General features: G+C 41.2%; 1 protein-coding gene and 1 long non-coding RNA gene across 3 annotated transcripts; one reads left to right on the top strand and one right to left on the bottom strand.

The window, feature by feature from the left end:
• The first annotated feature begins 1630 nt into the window (after positions 1–1630).
• LOC138120059 (uncharacterized) lies at positions 1631–4135 on the top strand. The gene is made up of 3 exons (XR_011155717.1): positions 1631–1764; positions 2342–2457; positions 3708–4135. It is a non-coding gene; the product is annotated as an uncharacterized lncRNA (long non-coding RNA).
• A 72-nt stretch (positions 4136–4207) lies between these two features.
• Positions 4208–18807, bottom strand: UTP18 (UTP18 small subunit processome component). Of its 2 annotated transcripts, XR_011155716.1 has the most exons (15): positions 18515–18807; positions 18282–18409; positions 18083–18178; positions 17290–17369; positions 16973–17058; positions 16283–16408; positions 15279–15453; positions 14863–14963; positions 14011–14101; positions 13571–13694; positions 12500–12674; positions 11614–11756; positions 10951–11009; positions 10197–10334; positions 4208–4377 (listed from the first exon to the last, which is right to left on the bottom strand). XR_011155716.1 is itself a non-coding variant. In XM_069032494.1 (14 exons), exons 1-13 carry the CDS (start codon positions 18770–18772, stop codon positions 10985–10987), a joined length of 1608 nt encoding a protein of 535 aa, XP_068888595.1. In that variant the 5' UTR covers positions 18773–18807; the 3' UTR covers positions 10167–10334; positions 10951–10984. The 2 variants fall into 2 exon arrangements, 1 of the variants encoding a protein (XP_068888595.1); XM_069032494.1 differs by lacking the exon at positions 4208–4377 and having other exon boundaries at positions 10167–10334.
• Between the last annotated feature and the right edge of the window lie 224 nt (positions 18808–19031).

Genomic DNA, 19031 nt, shown 5'->3' on the forward strand with positions numbered 1-19031 from the left:
TTTTGTCAGATACTGTGGAAAGCTACTCAGGGCAGAGAGGAGGTGGCACAGAAACTCAGCAGCTGCTCCCTCCTCTGTAAACTGGCAGCCCACCATGTCCTGGTGAATCAAAACCACAAGTGAGGAACAAGGAATTAGGGAAAACACCAGAAAACTGGTAGGCAAGCTCCTATGCTGGCAATAACTCCTTTAGGCCTGGAACCCTACAACTTTCCTGTTACAAGTATGTGAATGCAAACAGAGCTCTCGTGAAAGGGATCCTGCCTCAGTCCATCCCTGTGATAACAGCAAAAATACTGTACTCCAGAGAGTTCACCGTGTTTAGATTAACTCTTCCATCCTCAAGACATTAAAGAAAGCCCTTTAAATTCCTTCAGGGAATACCCTTCTCCAGCACCCAGTTATTATCAGAATGCCAAAGCTAAAAATTCCAGAGAGACAACTGGTCAGAGCCCTTACCTGGAGCTTCAGCTCTGAGCTGCACCAAAGCAGATCATCAGTATCACATACCCAGACCAACAAGCAGAGATTTAACATCTGGGAAAAGGATTATATTGTAGGGAAACTCTTACCTGCCTTCCCAAATTCAGCCATGCCTTAACCTGGGGTGACTCTAGAGCCTCCAGCCCTAGTCTGAGCCTGCTCACAGGGAGCTTCCTTCAGCAGAGCTACCCCACCCCACCCCTCCTGCCACAGCTGTGTCCAGTTAACTTGGGTACTGCCAGCCTTGACCAGTTCCACTGGCCTTGCTCCAGCACAAATCCATCTGTGTGGCCAAATGGCTTGGATGGTCACAGCTCTTAGGACAAGTAAGAGTGTTTTTGCCTGACATGGTGAAAAAATCTGGTGCTCTCGTTAATAAATAGTCAGAAATGGAGAGATGTACCTGCTGCTTCTGAATTCTGGGGGAACAGGACCCAGCCTCATGATTTTGATGATTTTTCAAGGGCTTGCTGAGTCAATGCCTCATTTGCAAGGCTTGGAGGTGAATAATTGATATTACGTAGGTCTTAAGTGTTTAAGCCCATGAATACCCCACTTAGTGAGTGCAGGAATAGAAGGAATGAAGTCCAGGCCCTCTGTGACCACATGTGATTCAAATTTCTCCCTCTGACTCCAGCCAGAGCACAGGTGTTCAGCATCTCAAAAATCAAGGGTATCTGCAGTCTGGGACCATGACCTTATAAACTTTCATCCAACCAAAAATACCTGACATACCCAGCTGATGTATTTTTTGAGGTAAAATCTTCAGAATAAGGTACAAATACTCATGAAATGCACAACTCCTTGAAACACTTTTAAAACTCCTATGCATCCATTAAATTAAGTGACATATAAATAAACATACAGATCTGAGTTCTTTACAGTGATCTCACTTCTACTATATGTGTGCTAGCATATGCTCTGGCAATTAATGATGTTTGTAAGTGCTGTGATACTACTCTGGGCAGGGACTAGCACTTGATATTGATGAAGTCTTAAGTAATTTTGTCTAATACAGTTAATGAAGTATATGCTACTAGCTGGAGTATATCAATCTCTTCACTTTAATGGCAATATATATATAAATTCATTACCATAAAAATTTACTAAACTCAATTTTTGCACATTTTCTTCTCTAGGCCTCCTTACTAGGCTGATCTCTGGAGGTGGCATGGCCACTCATAAACCAAATTGTGTCTGTAAGTGAGATTCTCACGTGCTTCACAGAAACATGTGCTCTGTGTCCTTGAGAGCAAAGGATCATTTGGTATCAAAGTGCAGGTAAACTATGAAGGGAGTAAAGTAATGAAGCAATGACATGCTCATTAGGAACATAATCTAACTGGAGAGTAGCCCCATTAAACCACTGGTTAACTTTACACAGTTTTAAGGCTGTTACAAGTGGTAACAGCAATTATGTGCCTCATACTTTTAGATTAAGGGAGTTGGCTGAGCTAGAGACTTCCTGCAGCCTTCTCTGAGTCTGTCTGAAAGCACAGGAGAGGTTCCCAGAGGATAGGCTGGGGGAAAGGCAGAAAAAAGGTACGAATCTGGGGATTCCTTAAAGCATCAGCCTGGAGCAGCCACAGGCCATGCTGCTTTTACTGAAACGGGCACTGGACACAGGCTCAGGACCACCCCAGACCTGTGGGACCAGCTGTCTCTAATTATTACAGTTATATACTGAATATATAACTGAAATACTGATGCCCAGAGACACCCTGTGCCCGGCAATCTTGCTATCTAAAAGCAGTAGAAGAAAAATTAGGTTTCCCCTCGCCTTGAGCATCTTCCCCACACTGAACTGCAGCCTTGAGGTGCATCACCAGTGGAGCATTAACCTTCTCCTTGTCCACAGCCCTTTGCCAGTCCTTCTGCAGCTTTCTTGAACAGAAAAGCATCCAAATAACATCCCCTTGCCTCTGACCAGGATAAAGAAGCTGTTTCATGGCAGGAGCAGCGCTGTGTGTCCTTGTGAGTGATGTCTGCATGGGTTGCCAACAGCCCTGCCTGTGTTGGGCGAGAGGATCTGGGCAGGGGTTTCCCCTCCTGCAGAGCCCTCCAGCAGAAACATGTTCATTACTGTACTTAAAAGTTAGCAAAACCTTCCAGAGCTGGGAAAGTGGGATAGCACAGGCCTGACCTGTTCATTAATTTATCATATGTGCTTCACCTTCATTTGTTCTTGGTGATGTTTTGCATAAGCACACACAAGTTTCTGAGCTTAAAACATGCTGGAAAATGTTGGGTTTACTCTCTGCAAGTAAAATACCAAATCAGTTATGCCAGCTTCAGAGCTTCACATCCTTTCAGAGCACAAACTCCCACTCATTTATTATTCTATTTGGAAGATCTTGCATGGTACTCAGACTTTCTCCCTCTGGGGAAAATCAGCATATGGCAAAGGCAGGAGTAGAGCAGTAAACGCATTCAAGTGAAGTCCTGTTCCACTGGTTTAATTGCTCTGAGGTGAAGACATAATTTGCTGGAGGATCTATTTGCTGGAGGATATTTTCAAACAAATCAGTGAGTTACTGTGGCTAATTTTAAGTGCAAGTTCCAGAGGTATCATTCAGCTTCTTTCCAGCTAGAGGTAGGAGAGTATGGAACACACTGCACAGCTCGGTGTGAATTGTACTGAGGCAGTTGCTTACTACCACATCCCAAGTTCAGAGAAGCAATATAGCATTAATTCATTATTTTAGCAATAGATCCAATGCTGTCTGCATGCTACTGAACACTTTTTTTTCAAATTATCCTTTGAGTCTTGCTGCCTGCAAAAATCATGGCAGATGAAAATTTTCTTAGACAGTTTCTTACAGACTTTTTTTGCCAGGTGGTGGGTGATCTTTCTACTCTTGTGTATGTCACAGCCTCTAATTATCAGACCTACCCCTCAGATCACTGGAATTCACTTTATTGACAGGGAACCAGACAGCAAATCTAAAAGATAGTCTTCAGGCTTTGTGTACAAATTTTCTGCTCAGAGATTTGGGGAGAAGTTTCTTCCATCTCTCAAAGGCTTTATTTAATGGCTCTCATACAAGTGAAGATAGATGCTTACAAAGTGTTTAGGACCTTAGAAAAAACCTAGTTAAAAGCATCTCTAGCATTATTAGACAGGTAGAGAGCAGGATATTTATTTAGTTTAAAACAAAGGTAGTTATTTCTACATGGCTCTTTTAAATTTTTAGACAATTTTATTGCATTTATTTTTCCCACAGGTCTCTCCTCCTCATTCCTGGCTTGCAATTTCATCTGTACCCACAAAGAACCTATGAATTGTTGTTCAAGAGTGAATTTTCTGCTACAAACTGAACTTTTGTAAGATGAACATCTTTGCAGAAACCTGCCAGAACTGACAGATTAGTACAAAATACCAATACAGATGTCAGTTCCCACAGAACCAGTATTCTTCACAAAAATCTCATCAGCAGAGTCACTTTTAAGTATCTGGGGAAGAAGAACAGATTGGAGAGTCAATGAAATAACTTCAGTATCATCCAAGAATTGCAAATCAGTAGAGAAGAAAATAGCAGGCGTGCATGCAAGAGCAGAACAAGGCACAGCCTTCAGAGAGACAAGCAATCTAGTGGTGTTTTTTTAAAAAGTGACAGGAAATCAAGAAAATAAACTGAAATTCCATTTCTGACTCATTTTAGGTAATTTATTTCACCTCTGAGATGAGCCTAGTATTACTTACTATGTAGTATAATTAAATTACATCCTTGCCTTGACAAAGCCCTTCTGGAGCCCCACACTGAAGGCTCTGCAGGTACAGATGATAACAATCCAACAACACAGGAACATTTTAACTTTGCCCTGCTGGGCTCCAGGACACAGACATGAGTTAGGTACAGCCTTCACCTTGAGACAGTCAAGTGGACATTGCACCTGCAGTAAATACAAATGGCCATTGCATTAATGGACATTACAAAAGGATGAGTTTTAAACAAAACACTGGGTTTTTTTCAAGTCACAGCTACCTGCACCTTTCTTTGTCTGTGCCTATCCTGACTTTTATGTAAACAACTTGAGGAATGTGAGCAGCACAGATTCAGCTTCACAACCTCTGAGGGGAGAAGTGTGAAGCTGCAGCATTTTTTTCAAAAGCTAGAAGAAAGTAAAATACATAATCCCCATCCTACAATAGTTTGATATATAGTCCTGAATTTCAAACAGGTTTTCAAATCTCCAAGAGCTTAGACTAACCCCGAAGTTACATATGTCTGTTTGGGAAGTTTAACTGTAAAATTTAAAACTTTTGATTGACCCCATTATAATCTCTGCATTGCTGAATTCCTCAGTATCTTTAGAGTAAGCCATTTGCTACCAGGGCTGATGTCACACATCACTTAAACCAGGAATAAGAGTCACAAAAGAAGACTTTTCCACTCAGCTGGAAACAGCATTCAATCTTGGCTTTTTCTGTAAGTGAAACCTGCACACTTGAGGGATCCCAAGTACAGCCTCTATTCTTTCCCACAATTATGCTTGAATAAGTCATTTCATCCAGTTACAACAGGCCAAGACAAATTTGGGGATAGAAAAGCAACATGGTTCTGTCAAACAATGTTCCTATTTTTTTTTTCAAGATAGAAAACTTTATTAGAGATTTGCTTAATTTTTGCCAAGTATCTGTCCATAATACTCAAACTTTTACAGTAATTAACATTAATTGGCACATAGCACTTCATTCCATAGCTTCATCTCAGTGTGGTGTAGAACACAGCTGAAATTCTGCAGCACAACATGGGCTGAGAACTGACAGCCCATGAATTCTGCTGTAGTTGCTACAAACTGCTTGGGGGCCTGGCTCCACTAGACAAATTTATGCAGATGAAAGACCAGTTTGTGTTAATATAGACATAAATATTTTTATGAGCAATAATGGCTGTTTCATACAAAATTAACCCCCAGGAATTTGTCTCATATTCATGGATCCCATGTCATTTTGCTGTGGCACGTACCCGACCACTTCTTGGCTGTCCTCAATTAAATGTAACCTTGAATTTCCTATTATCAAAGACCTTCCCATTCATTTTCAAATTGCAATCACTTCATCTCACAGTGTAGTAATCTTCCCTCTAGCCTTCCCTTGTTGAACTGAAGCATTATGCAGCCAGGACAGCATGGTAAGAACCATCCCACAGGGTAACAGATACTTGTATTTCATTATGAATTACTCTTGGCAGCACAAATTCAATATTCTGCAGAAGCCACACAAGGAATCTGTGCACACGGGGCATAATTTTTATTTCTATAATCTAGTTCATATCTTGCAATCTGTGAAGAAACTGTTTCTTCTACAAATTGAGCTGGCTTTCTCCAGAATTTAATCCCTGTGTGCAGAAAAAGGTAGCTTGTGTGGTATCCCAGCCTGCTGGAGCACACACAGGCATGGCTGTGACTGCTGTCATGTGGAACTCGTTTGTATAAATGAAGGACAACATTCTCCAAGGAAGGAAAATGCAGCCACAGAGTACAGTTAGAGTCAGAACAAGCTCTTGCTGCTGCAATGTGTTCATTAGAGAAGCTACAGGGGAAAAAACTCCAAAGCATGGCATAATTAATTAATTCTTAATGCAATTCCTCCCAGTATAGGCAGGGATAATAGTTTTTCAGCAAGTAACTGAAACAATCTCATGAACAGCAGGTTTCCAAGTTTTGAGTGACTACACAAGTTTTTGAAAATTATTTTTGAATTGTAAATACTCAAAACACCTTATCTCTTCCACAACTTTGAAATATGCATTAAAACAAAGATTATAAAGGAATAAAAAGCCCTTGTGTTTAAACATGGAGTACAGACCCTTATACACTACACTGCATCAGGATTTGCAGACAAGTAACTCAGCCTTCATAAAACGGATGAATCTACAAAAACCCTCAGTTGAAGTTCCACTCCCCCCCAGTCTCCAGCTGTGTACATCTGTAAAAAACATCTCACTGCGCTGAATATCTTAAGTCAGTCCCAATTCAGTGAAAACTGACTGAAAATACAATAGAATTCCAAAAAAATCCATTATAAATACAGACCCCTGACCTTCTGGCAAGGCAGGAGGAGATCAACGGAGAGGAACTAAAGCCAAGGCTCCTGCATCACCTTTCCCACCTCCCCTCTGCTTCAACTCTTCCTCCAACCTGTTTAGGCATAAGAAGACATTCAATACTGCACAGACAAAATGAGGTCTCCCATGGCAGGAAATCTTATGTGCAAAATACAACACTCTGAAGACTCGGATCTCAATTCGGCACATTTTCAATCTCTGTTATGAAAACCATATTGCAGCCACTTCCAAGTGCCTGATCAGCTTATAAGATTTCATTCAGATTAAGGGGTCTCAAAGCAATTTAATCAGATGTATAACTTGCATGGTTTTAATAACAGGAAGAAAATACACGGGAGCAGCTGCCTCTGTTAGTGCTCCAGAATAGGTATTGCCATCTCACTGTGACACAACAGGGGACAAAAATGTCCAAGTACCCAAGAGATGCTTTGTTCCAGAAAAAAACAATTTTTGTTCCATAGTTTCAACAGAAGAAATCCAAAAAAACCACAACAGTGTGTCAATAAGTGCTGCTGCTGTTTGTCCAAAGGAAATGCAGAACAAACCCAGCAGGATTCAGTGGGAGAATCAGTGCAGGTGTTTGGGCGTCTGAGAGACCCCCAGAGGGATTGGACAGACTGATTTCAGACACCCTCCAGAAGAATTCTGCATCCTCCCTGTAGATATAACAATTTAGAGCACAAAAGGGAATTTAGAGGGTCACCAAAGGCCTTGCAATACTTTGAGAAGCAGCTCTTGGCAGGAAACTAACTCCTTTCCAAGGTGTGCCATGACTGTCACAGCCCATGGATAGGTTCAGCATATCCACAGAGAGAACCTAATTTGCTGTCTGATCAGCAAGCAGTTGGAAAAATCATGTAGCAGTTGAAACAGTTCCACATGGAAGAGATTTACAGAACCACAACTTCCCCAATAATTTTGAGAGCAGCAATCTTGGATATTGAAGGAGACATGAGAGAAAAAAAAATCATTCAGTCCTTCAAGAATTTGCTAAACCTGCACCACAAACACAGCTCGTGGACAGGTGCAGGGTCAAATAGCAAATTCAAGACAGACAGAGTTGCAAACCCAATAATTTTCTAAATACCCAGTGTTACTCTAACATTTAGATAGGTTTTTTTTCTTGGAGGTTTCCTTTTCTAAGCACCAACCAGCCTAATTCTCTTTAGCTTGCAAAATCAGACAAGATCACAGCCTGGAGGGGAAAGGCTGCCGAGATAAATATTTCATGGGCTACATCAATAAAATTTATTTTGCCAAGGAGAATGGAAGGAGAGGAAAAGCAGAGAAATAATTCATTAAAAGAACTTGAGCTTAGCAGGGCTGGGGAAAAAAGCCATGCTAGTAAAAAAGGAATTAAACACAGAGGTTTTAAATAGGTCAGAAGCTTAAGTACTCTTAACACATGGCAAACTGACAAAGAGCTGATCTTTTCAGAATGAGAGTACTGCAAAGTGTATACTTAACAGTAATTCACCCCTTTCCAAATAAATATCCCCAGACACACAAGTAGCAGTTTCAGCTCCTTCCTATCATCCAACTTTTAAGACTTGCTCAGTACATGAAAGTGTCATTGCTCAAAACCTATTACAGAATGCAACTGGTACCTTGAGGTCTCCTTTATTTCTCAGAGCAAAAGTCTTCCCTGATTGATATTGGATAGGGCAATAAGCTGTGTTTTCCAGAAGACAAAAATGCAGCAGCAAGAATTAAGTTATTTAGTTCAAAGCTTAAACTTTCCTGCAGTGCAGTAACCCAGCAGCCTAAAATTTGCAACTTGCATCACATATTTTGCAAAAAATGTTTCACTTTTTCTTTCTTTCTGCCACTATTTGAAGCTATTTCCAGTGATACAAAAGTAAACAGAACCTCAGTTTTATGACACCTTTTCCATTTACTCCCCTGCTCCATCCAATCTGGACCTCTTACAAACAGGTCAGCAAGATGAGCAAGGAAAACCAGCAGAAATTCGTTGTGTTTAGGCAAACAAGTCCAGGACCCAGTAATTCCCAAATTCTAACCCCAGACCTGCCAGTGACTTGCTGTATAGCTTTGAATCACTGGATTTGGGCATTTTGTTTTCAAATGGGTAAACTGGAGAAGCACATACTCTGCAGAGTGGAACAGTCTCAGGACATGTAGATTAAATAGCATTAAAACCCTTCACATCCACTTCAGTGAGATTTGGTAACAGGCAAAATTTACGTTTTTAGAAATCTTTCATTTGAAATTATTAAATAATTTTATGGGTGAAATCACACTACTTAATTTTACTTAATGATGAAATACAGAGATAAGGAAAGAGAATTACTTGGTAACCACAAGCAAACCATCTCCCATCAGCAGAGCTGTCTCAGGACAATCTGGTCAATACCATCCAACAGCCAAATGTTCTGTAAGTGATGCTGAGCTGCCCTCTAGTGAAGTCAGAAACCACTTCCAGCACCTGGATTTCTGAAATTCAGGACTCAGTCCCAAATACATTTTAGCCAGATTTGTTTATAACAGAAGAAACCTACAGCAAGCATCTTAATACAGTGTGCTTATGATTTAATTTTACTCTTCTGTCCTAGGGTCTTTAGTTTAGGTTTAGATTAAAGATTGTGCTCAGTTTAACACCTCCAGAGCATACCCTGCTTTTTCCAAGATTTGTGAATTTAAATTCTCATTTTACAATGAATCACTGGCAAAACCATTTCAAAGACCTATTATATCTAAACATATGATAGTTTACTTTTTAAACAGCATGACAAGAATTCATCAGTATGCTCCTATAGTCAAAATTTTTGACATGGTTATAGAATTACATTTTTCTCATGCTCAGAGTACATTTTCTGGGATGCCACTTTCACTGAAAGTGAAATGACCTCAGTGCTGGTTACTGGAGCACCTTGACTGGTGCTGTTACTGCCCAAAAAGCTCCATTGTGGGAAGGGGTCAGACATGACTCACAATTTATTCTCAAAGCAGGGTTTTACTGTAGCAGGTTCCTAATCAACCTTTTTTTTCATGAATTTAAGCAGAACAAGGTGGCCACATCAGGAAGAGAGAAGAGGTGCAGGATTTGGCAGCAGATGAAGCAGCAGCTGCTGTACCCCAGTCCCTGCTGGGGAACCCTGATGGCATTGCAATTTCACCACTAATTTAAAAATCATGTGAAACTCAGGATTCTTTGCTTTCACAGAAAGGTAAGACTGGGGTCTTCCTTAAGAATTAAACCCATGTTAGATGCAGTTGTTTCCGTGACACAGGAGGCAGGAAAGCATAAATAGGGATGAGGTTTTTTCACCTCTTGCTTTAGGGCACCTTGAAGCTCCAGCTGGGAAGTTGGGCTGAGCTGCAACACCAACATCAACAGGGTCTCAGGGGAATGGGCTCCTCCAGGCAGCAAAATGCTGTTTCCAACCCAGCCTCAAGTGAACCAGGCTGATGGAAAAGCTCCTGCTTATAATAAATGCATGGAGCACAGGTCAGTTTACACAAAATTTCTGTTTCAGCACTGGAATATTTCTTATGCTTATAATAATTAAGACATTTAAGCACTTCTGGAAGACACCAGCTTGAGTGCCAAGCAATAAAATCTTACTTGTGAGCTTACACAAAGCACTGGAATAAGTTGAAACAAGTTGCCTGGAAACTTACCAGGTATATTTATTTTAAAAAACAAACAAAATTTTAAAATACATATGTTCTATTAGTATTTTGTAACTTCCATATAAAAAAAAAAAAAAAAAAAAGTTTTGATTTTGTCAGCATCCTTGTATCTGCAGGTTACAACACCTGGGGAAAGACCAGTAGAGAGAATTTTGTTAGTATTTTCCAAACACTGAGCCATCACAAAATTCTATGCAAGCTTAACATGCAGCAGTCAGTGCTGCTTCCAGTCTGAACAAGTTCAGCCTCCCCTCATTAACACAGTTTTTGTCAATCCACTGTATTACTATCAAGGCTACAGGTTTTTCCAGTTTCCCAAGAAGACATTTAAGTGCACAATAAAATCCTATCTACACACAAACTATGCTTCAAACTTCAGTAATTCATGTAATGGTAATTTGAAATGATGCAGACTTGTGGAGGCTCACAAGACACCAGAACAGGATCAAGCCAAGGACCTGCCAGCCTGCAGCTGCTTATCAACATTGCTGAGTTTGATTTAAATATAATCAGCTCAGTCATGCTGACAGCAGTTTTTAGTTGAACTATCAACTTGCTGCATTATCAGAAAAGCTGAGAATGACAAGGCCAGTCCTATTCCAGCCCACAAGTGACCCAGGCAGGACAGATCACACAGGGCTAAGAAATTCTTCCTGCCATCTGTAAAGAAGTGGAGGCAGCAAAATGAAAATTTTGAGGCTCCTCAAGCCAATATTGTGAACAGCTCTAGTGCTATTTTCACCTCAGTTACTGGTTCATTTTCCCTGTATCTTCTTTTAGAAGGATGAATAATGTTTCAGCCTAAAGAAAAAAGAAATTGAGAGATTTAAAACTTCTCAGTAACCTGTTGAGGGGGCAACACAAAAAAACAACAGCTCTTCAGCAGTGTCACTGAGTATCCTTAGCTAATCTGAAACATGGAGCTTTGAAACAAAGATAGCAAACATCCACCTGCTAGAATTACTTAAGTGCCATTATAGTATGCAGTTCAAGTTCACATAAAGGACAAATCACAAGATTTATTCACATTTAGGAATATTTCTAGAAATTTTCCCTGTCAGTCTTGGTAAATCATTAAAATCTCATCTTAAAAATAAGCAGTTTTTCAAGCATCATGAAGTTATGAGTTGAAATAAAATAAATATTCCTGCTTAGATTAGCACTACTCCTCACCCCTGACCACACCAGCAGGGGAGGAAAATAAAAAAGTATGGAAACAGGGTGTATTTCATAATCAGACAATAAACAAGGGTTGTTCTCCAGCAGGGAAAGCCAACTCCACACTCCAATAACTCATCAGGTGAAATTCAGATCAGGAAATTAAACCTTATCACTTACAGTCATCTGCCCCATCTTACAGAACACAGATGTTATCTGGGATTAATGGACCTAATTTAGTACGTACCTAAATAACAAAGCTTTGCCTTTGTTATTTGCTACAGAGAAATATCCACTTCTGGGAGAGAAGTCCATAGATTGAGTAAGATAAATCTGTTTTCTCCTGAACACTGGGAAGTTTGAGAATACAGTGTATGAAGGAAGGTGCACCTATTGAGAAATAGGTGAGAATTTAAAATTAGAAAAAAAAAACACTAAAAATGAAATTAAATTACAAATCTATAATTGAAGGTCAATGTTAAGTTCAAATGTTCAGTTATATTCCTACCCTACATGACTCCATATATAGAATTCTGCTGGAATTCTACTGGAGAAAAGGAGCAGGGAACACACCATGGAACCAATTATTGCAATTCTCAGGCCTACAAATCCTCAGAATAATTCAACAGTTCCACTGTTGGCAAGAATTCTGATAAGGCTGGCAAAAAAAAAACAACCCTAGTAAGATGGTTACAGTTACCAGCTGCTGAAAACTCGCATTTGTTGCTGAGTGATATTTACAGCACTGAAATAGAACCACAGACTGGTTGGGTTAGAAGGAACCTTAAAGTTTTCATCCAGTTCCAACCCCCTGCCATGGTCAGGGACACCTTCCACTAGACCAGGCTGCTCCAAGCCCTGTCCAACCTGGCCTTGAACACTTCCAGACATTTTAGAAGGCACTTTAAAAAGGTAAAAAGGTAAACTAAACTACAAAATGTTATTTTCAGAGCAACTTTACTAAAGAAAATACAATTATATTCTTGTAAATGCAGAGTGTCTTGGCCATGTCCAGATCTGGTTGGTCCAGCACATTATACAGTATCTGTATCTGCTTCTTATCAGTTTTATTATGTCACCAGTATTTTTATCAAGATATAAAAGAAATATTGCAATAAAGAAGCTGAACCTACCAATTTGACAGCCTCATCAGTGTCACGGGAAGCCACTGCCAAAATCTCAGTGGTGGGATTGAAGGTCACACAGGTGGCAGAAGTAACAAGGTTCATTATGGCTTTAACTGGTTTAGGACGGTTTTCTTTGAGGCAAGTATCAGTAGTGTATAAATTTACAACTCCAGAAGATGAACTAAAGAATAAAAATGAACAAAGATTATTCCAAAAAGCGACATTTCAGTACATATTGCCTTGTTATCTATAGCCACCACTCACCAGGAAATGTAATTTCCAATTAGTTAATGGAGTTTGTAGTAATATTTTGTTTGGAGCTTGATTTTCCTTTGGAATTTATAACAGTATTTATTGGAGGGGTTTAGGTTTTTGCTGATTTGGGTTTTCTTTTTACTTGTATATTAAGAGACTCAACTCTGATGAGCCCATCTCCTACCACGTGAATTCAAAGCAAGGAGAGTTTGGTATCAAAATGTTCTGAAATAACTTCAAGTTTTTTACTGTGGGGGGTTTTTTATAACTGTAGCATAAGTTCATTTAAAAATCCTCTTCTGCAGTGAGTTAGGAAAATACTCCTGTGTTTATTTGCTGTTCTCATTTAAAAGAATCCAGACACTGGCTGAAACTGCATCTCAATAAATGTATTTGGAGAAACAGTTTCAGCCTGTGGCTTTGAGTTGAAGCCCTTCTGAAAGGCTAACATGTTGCCTTTCAGGAAACAAATTCAGAGTACAGGGAAGAGAATTAGAAAATGGAGAAGACCCTGAATCAACATTCCTATTACAGTATTTGTAATTTCTGTCAGTGTGATTTCAAAATTAACTGCTGGACCCATACATGGCAATACTAACACCAGTATCACTCCTATTGTTTTAAGTGTACTATGGTATTTTATATTTACACAGAAAAAAAAGTAAATTATTATCATAAAATAGGGAATATTCATCTATTTATGTCTATTCTAAGCTTATTAGAACCAAACCATGTTCCTACACTCTCACCAGACACCCATGAGTTTACTGAAGAGCTTCAAAATGAGAGCACGAGAAACTGTCAAAGCTGTCAGTCACTTACCCACATGCCACATACTGGTTATTTTTTGAAACAGCAATGCACTTTCCTTCCAAAGAACCTTCATCTTCAAATTTGTGTAGACACTTTCTGCTTCTCACATCCCAAATGAAAACTTCACCTTCCTCTGATTACAGAATGAAGGATATTAGAGAAACCACATATACACATCACTTCGTTGGTCTATTTTGCTAAAATAAATTTAATTAGATGACAACTAGAAGCTCATTTACAACTATCAAATATAGGATATTTTTAAAAAACCCCAACAATTAAAGGCATACTAAAATAGTTAACTCCATTCTTTAACGATTGATCACTTAGTTGTGTTTTTAGGTGAGATACTGGCATAATTTTTAAAATTATTTTTCTAAAACAGTAAGTGACTTCTAAGAACTCATGCAATTAAATGGAATTATGATTGGAGCTGTTGGAATACTCACTTGAATAGCTGTATATTTTACTGCTGTCTGGGGTGAAAGCAGAGGCAGTGCACCTTCCATTCACCTTCATAGTGCTGATCAGTTCTTTTGTCTGTAGGATGGAGAACAATGGTGACAGAGATTCTACCAAAAATCTATATTAAAGTTGTTTCCTGTCCCACAAAAATCTTGAGTTAGCTGACATTCAGAGAACAGCACCAACATTTTCAGTGCCTGCAGAGCAGAGCACAAGCTCCTGAGTCCGACTACAGCTGGATCAACAAACACTTGTTTGCTCCCTCACTGAAGGGCCTGAGTTACACAATAGAACTGAACTTTCTCCTTTAAAAGTATTTTTCCCTGTGAAAGTTTAAAACAAATCCAGCTGCCATCATATGGCATTTTAAAATTCAGCTGAAAGATTGCTCTATGCATTATGAATCAGTATTTGGCATGATTCATGAACAGGGTACAACAGCATGCACTAGCATGACTCCCAAAAAAGCAGTCCTATATTCTATCCCCAGGTGCCTGTTCCCATGCTGTTTCCATTCCTTTTGCCAGCACAGTGCTCATGCAAGCAGCTGAAATACAACACTGACATATGACATCTTACAGCTGAAAACCCCACGGAACTGCCCTGAGCTCCACCAGCCCCACGGAGCTGCAGAACAAAGTCTCAGAGAGCCCAAAATAATTCCCTAAAGCTGCAGTGGGTTGATTCAGCAGCACATTTTTGAGGGCTGTCACAGTATGTGTCATACCTTGGCTTCAGCTGAAAGTTAGATTGCCTTGCAGATGAGACAAAAGCAGATTCAAAAGGGAAAAGGTGCCAAGGAAAATGAAGCTACATGAACCACGCAGAGAAAGTACCTTCATGGACAGCAAGTGAAGGTAACCTGAGGTTCCAATTAGCAGCATAAATGATCCATCTGGAGAGAGCTCGAAGTTTCTGAGAAATTTTTCCTCCACACCTTTAAAAAGAGATTTGAAACTTGAAATTGGTGTAATTTATTCTTTGACCTCAACATTTAGAGGTAGGATGACTAAGACCTGACTCCAGCTTTTCATTTCTGCAATATGCTGTCACAGTGAAGCTGAACTCAACCTTCCTCCTGTGTGACAATTAATATCCCAGAAAAATTAACCCTCAAGGTACTTTATTCTTTGAAGACAGGTTAAAAATACAACCTCCAACTCACTGCACTTCCTTTTAAAGCAAATTCATGTGCCATCTTTATTTGGGACAGCTTGAACTGTGCCCGGACACTCAGAGCTGCAAAACATACCTCGTACTTTTGGGATAGGGATGATACTCCCAGCCATCATGTCATACACAAAGAACATACTGTGGTGAGTGCCAGTGGCTATAACTTGTTCTCCATCCATACTGAAACGAGCCTTATAAATTGGAAAACTCTCTAAATAGATGCTCTGTATTTTTGGGTTCCTTATACCGTCCACCTTCAAAAAAGAAAATAACAAACCAGGTTGTCATATTGAGGAATATATCAAATACTTTTACAGAGAAAAATCATATCAACTACCCAGATGAGACTTAAGTAGTAAGACCACTGTGAAGCAGTGAACTCTTCCTATCTCCTACAAATGACGTGGTTCTTAGCTCCTCACCTCATGTAAGAGGCACTCCCTGCCTTTCTGATACACCTCACACCTTGTGCCCTTCCTCATCTTGCCCATGCTTTGTTCAAATCATCACTTCTGTTGTGCTTTTTCTGAACAGAAACATCTGCTTTGATTTGGGTTTTCTTGCAGCCCTGTGGGAATGTCACGTTCCACTTGTGTCTGATCATTTCACTGATACTGGGCCATGCTAAAAGTTCCTAAATAACATTAGGATCTTTAATTTTCAGAGGAGCAGGGCAGTGTCTCAGGATGAGCACCTGCCTGCTGCAGCACAGCAATTTTACAGTCTTAAAGCAAAGTGGCCAGCTCGCCCCACTACAGGCTCTCCAAACAACTTAGGAACAAAATCCTCCTTAGTCCTCATCACTGCAAACCTTCAAACCAAACATTTTTAAACACAAATCTTCAGCTAAAAACTCTGGTACAACTATGTTTGCCAGTACTCTGCATGTGCTTGGTGTGAAGTCACAGATAGAAATTCCTTCCGAGATGCCTTTAACCGAGGAATTTCAATTGTAACCACAGACATTACACCCAGTGTGCAGAGGAAGAGAAAAAACAAGGTCTACCACTCCAGGCTATTTCATGTACACTCAAAAAAAAGGTTCTGTGTAACATCTGCAGAGTACAGACTGATGTTCTTCACCTGGAAGAGGGACACAGAGCGATCATGCCCAGCTGTCATCACCACTTGAGCTGAAGGATGAAACTGCACTGTCACCAGTTTTCCATTGGCAAAACGTTCCTGGTTTGCAGGAAGGCAGGTGCTCATCTACAACACAGATCAGACAGTTAAAACAATCCCAACAATCACTTGTGCTGAATAAAAAAACCAATTACTCTTTGTGCTACAAGACCTCAAGCCTGGTGGTGAACTTTTGTGCAGCATGAGGTGAGCAGGGCACACACAGCCAGTTCAGGGAGCTGCCCCAATGCAAACACAGGCTGAACTCACCAGCCTTTCTACTGGCTTTAAAACTGAGTGTAAAACCAGCTGCATTCTGACTCATCTGAGATAGATGTAGGAGATAGTGTGAGAAATACTCATTTAAGGCTGTCTTCTTAAAGACCATTTCAGCAGCTTCAAAGTTGTGGGAGAATTCCATCCTTCTCTGCAGAACTTAAAATCCTATTACAAGATGCTGTTTAGAGTGCAGAAAATTCTTACGTCAAACAATCCACCTCAGTTTATTGTTTCATGCTTTCACATGAACTATTCAATTTTTACATCCTCTAGAGCTTCTACTTGCAGAAACAAATGCACAGAATCACTAATTTTATACACAACCAAAGTGTGCACCTAAGTCCAACTGAAGTGGAAAAATAAGGTTTTTACCTTTAAAATCCCTCTTGGCAGAGACTCCGAGCTCGTGATGTAATTGCCAGTCCTGCATAGCAGATCATCATCTTCATCACTGTCACCTCATTAAACCAAAGCACATGGAAACAGCTAATTGCACAAACATCCACAGCAAAATCAACACATTCCTCACTGAAACAAATTAAATTAAAGCACACTGAAGGAGTAAAGCTGACTTATCCAGCATATTGTCACACTACTGAAACTGAGAAGACATCAAAAGTAATTCTTTTCTAGCAAGCTGAACAAGGAATCACAGAAACACTTATCAGAATAGTATTGGACATATTTACTATCACTCGAGGTCCTTTTGGATTTCTTCCTGTTTTCTAGATCAGCCCAGGCAGGAACTCCTCCCATGGCTTGCTGAAACCTTGCAAGAAAAAGGGGGAAAGAGAAAAAACACGTAACTGTTGTGAGACAGTAATTTCCTTCTATGAGTTAAGTACTTAGAAGAAGCAGTCAGAATTTTGCAGGATTACTTGCACTTAGAACACAATGCAAGCTTTTAATTTAAAAAAAAATTTAAGATTTCACTGTTGCTTGTATAACTCCCTAGAAGACAAATTAGTTTGTGCACTTTGACTAATACAGGTATTAAACAAACTAGTCTAGACAATGCTAATGCACATTTCATTTAAAAACACTGCAAATACTGCAGGAAGCACTGGCTTTAAAGAGGCCACATGAGCACAGTGGCTAGACGAAAGTGACTTTGAATATCACATAAATGTTATTTTAGCTCACAAAATTGTTGGGTTGGAAGGGAGATCAACCCTCTGGAGATCACCCAGGCCAACCCCCCCACCACAAAGCAGGGTCATCTGGAGCAGGTGACACAGGAACATATCCAGGTGTGTTTGGAATGTCTCCAGAGAGAGATTCCACAACCTCCCTGGGCAGCTGTTCCAGTGCTGTGTCCCCCTCCATGGAAAGAAATATTTTGTGCTTTAGTTTATGGTCATAGCCCCTCATCCTGTGCTGGGCACCACTGAAAAGAGTGTGACACCATCCTCCTGGCACCCACCAGGAGGTCAATGATCTCACCTCAGTAAAGTCAGCCACAAAAACATTAATGAAACTCACTGTTCCTCAAGTCTTTTCTTTAGTTTTTTCTTAGTAAGCGTTGTCTCGGCATCACTTTTCATGAAATCTTTCCTGTACTTATGGGTCATATCAACACTAGAGGGGAAGAACACACAGAACACAAAGATCGTTCAAACCAAGGCCACTTCAGTCACTCCCAGGCGTAAGACGTCATTCCCACCACCCAGTCTGAACTTACTTTTCCTCGGCTTCATCATCCTCATCCACCCAGGCTGGCTTTTTGGGCAGTAAGTCACCTTTCGCTTCATTTTCCACCTCCGAATCGCTGGACTCTTCCTGGAGGCCTTTACCCTCCGCAGCGGTAACCTGAAAGCAACCGAGCGGGCCGTGTGAGCGGGGACACGGCCCGGAGCGAGCACCGAGCCCCGCCCGCTGCTGGCTGGGGCAGGCCCGGAGGATGATGTGCCGTACCCGCCGGGGCCCGGCCAGGCGCCGCAGCAGCTCGTCCTCCTCCACGTTGAGGCTGTCACCGAACACCAGCTCCTCCAGCTCCCGCTCGGCGCCCGACACGCAGCTCAGCGCCTTCAGGTGGCGGGCGCGCCGCGCCGCCTCGGCCGCTGCCTGATCCGCCACAGCCGGGCGCCGCTTCACCCTGCGCTTAGCTTTCGTCATTTTGGCCGCCTTGGGCAATTTCGCCGCTTTCTTCGCCGCTTTCTTCGCCGCCTTCATCCTGGGCGCTTTGCCCGCAGCAGCCCCGGAACCGGAACACGTGCGCCCGGTCACGTGCCCCCGCCTGGCCCCGCCCCCGCCCGCGATAGGCTCGCGCCTCCAACCCGCCCCCGCCCCCTGTGACCAAGCCCCGCCCCCGGCGGCGAGGCGCGGTCACGTGACTTCTTTCTTTGCCTCCCTTTGCCCCCACCCCCCCCGCCCACCCGGAGTTCCACGTGACGCGGCCACGTCTGGGCCGCTCCATTGCGAGCCCGCGGGG

The sequence above is a fragment of the Aphelocoma coerulescens genome, chromosome 18 (genome assembly GCF_041296385.1).
Source record: "Aphelocoma coerulescens isolate FSJ_1873_10779 chromosome 18, UR_Acoe_1.0, whole genome shotgun sequence".
NCBI classification, from domain to species: domain Eukaryota; kingdom Metazoa; phylum Chordata; class Aves; order Passeriformes; family Corvidae; genus Aphelocoma; species Aphelocoma coerulescens.

Excerpts from the sequence above, each read along its gene's own strand:
- UTP18 (XM_069032494.1), bottom strand. The coding sequence starts at position 18,772 with ATGAAGGCGGCGAAGAAAGCGGCGAAGAAAGCGGCGAAATTGCCCAAG. Across the intron at positions 12,675-13,570 it reads AACCAGTATGTGGCATGTGG|TTCATCTTCTGGAGTTGTAA; the intron begins GTAAGTGACTGA and ends TTTATTCTTTAG. Across the intron at positions 11,010-11,613 it reads GGCAAAGCTTTGTTATTTAG|GCTGAAACATTATTCATCCT; the intron begins GTACGTACTAAA and ends TTTTTTCTTTAG.